The sequence below is a fragment of the Phaethon lepturus genome, unplaced genomic scaffold (genome assembly GCF_000687285.1).
Source record: "Phaethon lepturus isolate BGI_N335 unplaced genomic scaffold, ASM68728v1 Scaffold49494, whole genome shotgun sequence".
Taxonomy (NCBI): Eukaryota; Metazoa; Chordata; class Aves; order Phaethontiformes; family Phaethontidae; genus Phaethon; species Phaethon lepturus.
This window is the reverse complement of record NW_010534947.1, coordinates 1-3,803: the sequence shown is the minus strand read 5'-3', so window position 1 is coordinate 3,803 and position 3,803 is coordinate 1. Positions and strand designations below refer to the sequence as shown.

The window sequence follows — 3,803 nt, the reverse complement described above, 5'->3', positions numbered from 1 at the left end:
GAGGGCAGGGGTGCCACCCCTCCATCCCTCCCTCCATCCCCGTCCCTCCCCTCGACTGCTCCCGGGGGTTGGGCAGCGGCTTCAGTCACCAGCCAAGTGAACCCCAGGCCAGCGGGAGGAACGGGAGCTTGTCCTGGCCCCGAACTGCGGGGTGGTGGGACGGGGGAACACAGAAAGCCCTTTACCCACTGCTGTCCCCCTCCTCTCTCCGCCCGCTTCGCCCTAAGGGCAGCTGGAGCTACCCGCCCGCCACAGGGCCGCCAAGCTTTGCTTAAACGCATGGGAGCGCATCTGTCTAGGTGCACGGACCTCCATAAACAGCGTGCGTGTGGTGTATTTGTGTATCTATACTGACCCTGAGTTTTGTGTATTTGTGTTGGGCATGTACCATTTAAAGACAGAGAAACTATTCCTAGTGTATATGCAGGTTACCACATATATATATGTTTTGTATATATATCTCTATGTATGGATATATATATTAAAAATAGTGCTTCAGATTTAAAAGGCACTCCCTCTTCCTACCTCTTTTTCCTTCTCTTCCCCAGCCCCAAGGCTTTGATTCATCCTTTTGCTCACAAGCACTCGCTGGATTTGGCCCGGGTGGCTCCCGCATCCCCATGCGTTGCTCTCGCCGTCTGCTTGTCGCAAGTTCCCCGCTCATTTGTTTACCGAGTTTTCCAAAAGCTCACCGACACCTGACCCTGTTCTTTGAAGCAGTGAGCAGACCAGGAGCAGTCCCGGGAGCAGAGCAGCCACCTCCCTCCCTCAGACACCCCCGCTCCCCCACATACACACCCACGCACAAAGAGAGCTCGGGCTGGAAAGTGGCGAGGAAACAGCTTCCCCTCCAGCCGCTTCTTCTGCAGCACCTCGTTTGACAAATACCCTGGCGCTTGCCCTTGAATTGGGTTTCACATCCCTATTTAGCACTTGGACAATGATTTTAGATGATGTCACTTAAAGCCAAAGAAGAAAATTGATCTCGGATTTGCTTGGCCTCTAAAGCCTGGTTAAGCAGATTGCAAATAATAATAATAAAAAAGAGAGAGAGGGAGAGGGAGGGAGGGAGGTAGAGGGGAGAAAGGCAAGAAGGAGGGAGAGACACCTCCTCCCCTGGGCGGGGGAGGCGCGGGCGCCAATGAAAAGTAGCCGCTTACTGGTCGGGGGGGGAAACTTTTCCTGTTGACTGTTGGAAGCGAATTGAGCAATTATCTAGTTTACCTTCTCCTCTTGGAAGTTAACGATTGGCGAGATCTTGGCTGCGTTATTGACACAACACTTTCTATTGATAGAAATAAGTAGCGATTGTCCCGAGTCATTGGTGCGCCAAAGTAAACTGTGATGGGCTGGCAGGAGTCCACTGGGCTGCGAAGGCTGGTTCCGCCGGCGGAGGCTGTGGTGATGGTGGCGGCGGCGATGCTGGTCTCCCTCCTCGCAGATCAGTGACAAGGGGCAGAGGGAGTGAAAGAGAGCGAGAGAGGGGAGAGGAGGAAGAAAAAAAAAAAAAAAGAAAGAAAAGGGGGAAAAAAAAAGAGGCGTCTACCAAAGCGGCTCAAACCGGGCGAACAAATGCAATCCAGCCATGGACAATAGTGGCCACCACACGGCGACCAAAATCCTAGCGACTCCTCCGGCCAGAGAAAGCCTGTCTGCCAGGAGCAACATGATCAGCACGCCCAAGCCCCTCGCCTTCTCCATTGAGCGCATCATGGCGCGGACGCCAGAGCCCCGCTCCATCCCCGTCCCGCAGCTCCTCCACGGCTCCGTGGCCAAAGGCGACCCCAAGCACCCGCTGCACCTCAACTCCTCCATCCCCTGCATGATCCCCTTTGTCCCGGTGGCGTACGACCCCCTGCCCAAAGCGGCAGTGGCCGGAGCGGAACCCAGGAAGGCTCATTTAGACTCCTCTTCCTCGCCCTCCTTTAGCTGCGGCGATCTCTTGAACTGTGCCCTGAGCTTGAAAGGAGATTTCCCCCGCGATGCCCTGCCCTTGCAGCAGTACAAACTGGTAAGACCCCGAGTGGTCAATCACTCCTCCTTCCACGCCATGGGAGCCCTGTGCTATTTCAACCGAGGCGACAGCCCTTGTCACCCGTCCTCCAGTGTCAACATCCACCCGGTGGCTTCTTATTTCCTCAGCTCTCCCCTGCACCCGCAGCCCAAGGCTTACCTGGCGGAGCGCAACAAGCTGGTGCTGCCGGCCGCGGACAAGTACCCGGCGGGGGTGGCCTTCAAGGACTTGTCGCAGGCTCAGCTCCAGCATTACATGAAAGAGAGTGCTCAGATCCTCTCGGAAAAAATCGCCTACAAGACCCTGGAGTACAGCCGCGGCTCCCCGAGCAGCAAGCCCAAAGTTTTCACCTGCGAAGTTTGTGGAAAGGCAAGTAGAGCCGCAGCCCGCCGCCCTACCCCCTGCTTCCCCAGCCTCCTACCCTCGTCCCTCTGTCCGCCGGGTTGTCGGTCGGTCGCTTGCTTGCTTGATTTTTAAAAACGACGGCTTCCCCTCGGCGCTCTCGCCTTCTAATCGCAATTATTTTTTTTATTATTTTTGTCTGATTTCACTCTTAAGGTATTTAACGCACATTATAACTTAACTCGCCATATGCCGGTGCACACGGGAGCCAGACCCTTTGTTTGCAAAGTTTGCGGGAAGGGCTTCAGGCAGGCGAGCACGCTCTGCCGGCACAAGATCATCCATACCCAGGTGAGCCTCCATCCCTCCATCTCTCCCTCCATCCCTCCATCCCGCCCCGAGATCCTTCCGCTCACGCTTTTTGGGGACCCCGGCTCCGCCGGGCCGCTCCGAGGCAGCGGCGGGGAGATTTCATTTCCCCCCCCGTCATAGGCAAACCCCGCAAAGCACCGCACAAACCCCTACAAAACCAACGACCAGCCGACAAGCCGTTGTTTCGGCGTTTGTTTCCCTCCAGGAAAAGCCACACAAGTGCAACCAGTGCGGCAAAGCCTTTAACCGGAGCTCGACCCTGAACACGCACACGCGAATACACGCCGGCTACAAACCTTTTGTCTGTGAATTTTGTGGCAAAGGATTTCACCAGAAAGGTACCAGTCTCCGGCGCCCTCTCCCTTTCCCTCCCACCCCCCAGGCAAGGTCCAGCGTCGGGATAACTTGCGACGGGGAGGGGGGTGCGAGAGAGTTGATTTCGGTTTTAATTTTTATCCTTAGAGATTTAGGTTAATTTTGAGGATCGCTAGCCCCCACACATTCCCTACGGCACGGACCACGGACTGGGGCAGGACTCGCGTTTTCGGGGGAGCCTCTGCGCGGGCAGCGCCCGTTTTCCGCGCCCTGCAAGGCGCAGCTGCCCGTGCAGGTCGCAAACGAGTTCGCCGCTTTTTTTCCCCTCCGAGTGCAGGAGTTTGGTCAGTTTTCCTCCCCGTCTGGCTGGGAAGGCTAAAGCCAGGGTTTTTTTTTCCTGCAATTGATGTGATTTTGGTTTATTCGATAATTCCCTCGTCGTCTGTCAAAGGAGCAGCGGCGGGGAGGATGGGGAAAAGGCGGGTGTTTTGGTAAGAGACCGGCCGTTATTTTCGGCTGAAGCCGGGCACTGGGACGGGACAGGTTTTGCGGATTATTCCCCCCTCCCTCCCTTTTTTTTTTCCGTCTCTTTGCAGCGTCCAGTTCTCAGCCCCGGGTCCCTTTGCCCTTCTTGTCTCGTTCCCAGGCAATTACAAAAACCACAAGCTGACTCACAGCGGGGAGAAGCAGTTCAAGTGCAATATCTGCAACAAGGCTTTCCACCAGGTGTACAACCTGACCTTCCACATGCACACCCACA

General features: G+C 55.8%; 1 protein-coding gene across 1 annotated transcript; it reads left to right on the top strand.

Annotated features, from left to right (window-relative positions):
* Positions 1-1,585: 1,585 nt before the first annotated feature.
* On the top strand, positions 1,586-3,797 carry ZNF254 (zinc finger protein 254; the record flags this gene model as incomplete). The annotated part of the gene is made up of 4 exons (XM_010285652.1): positions 1,586-2,383; positions 2,573-2,707; positions 2,934-3,066; positions 3,690-3,797. Coding segments are annotated over exons 1-4 (1,174 nt in total), but the record flags the coding sequence as incomplete, so codon positions are not given.
* Between the last annotated feature and the right edge of the window lie 6 nt (positions 3,798-3,803).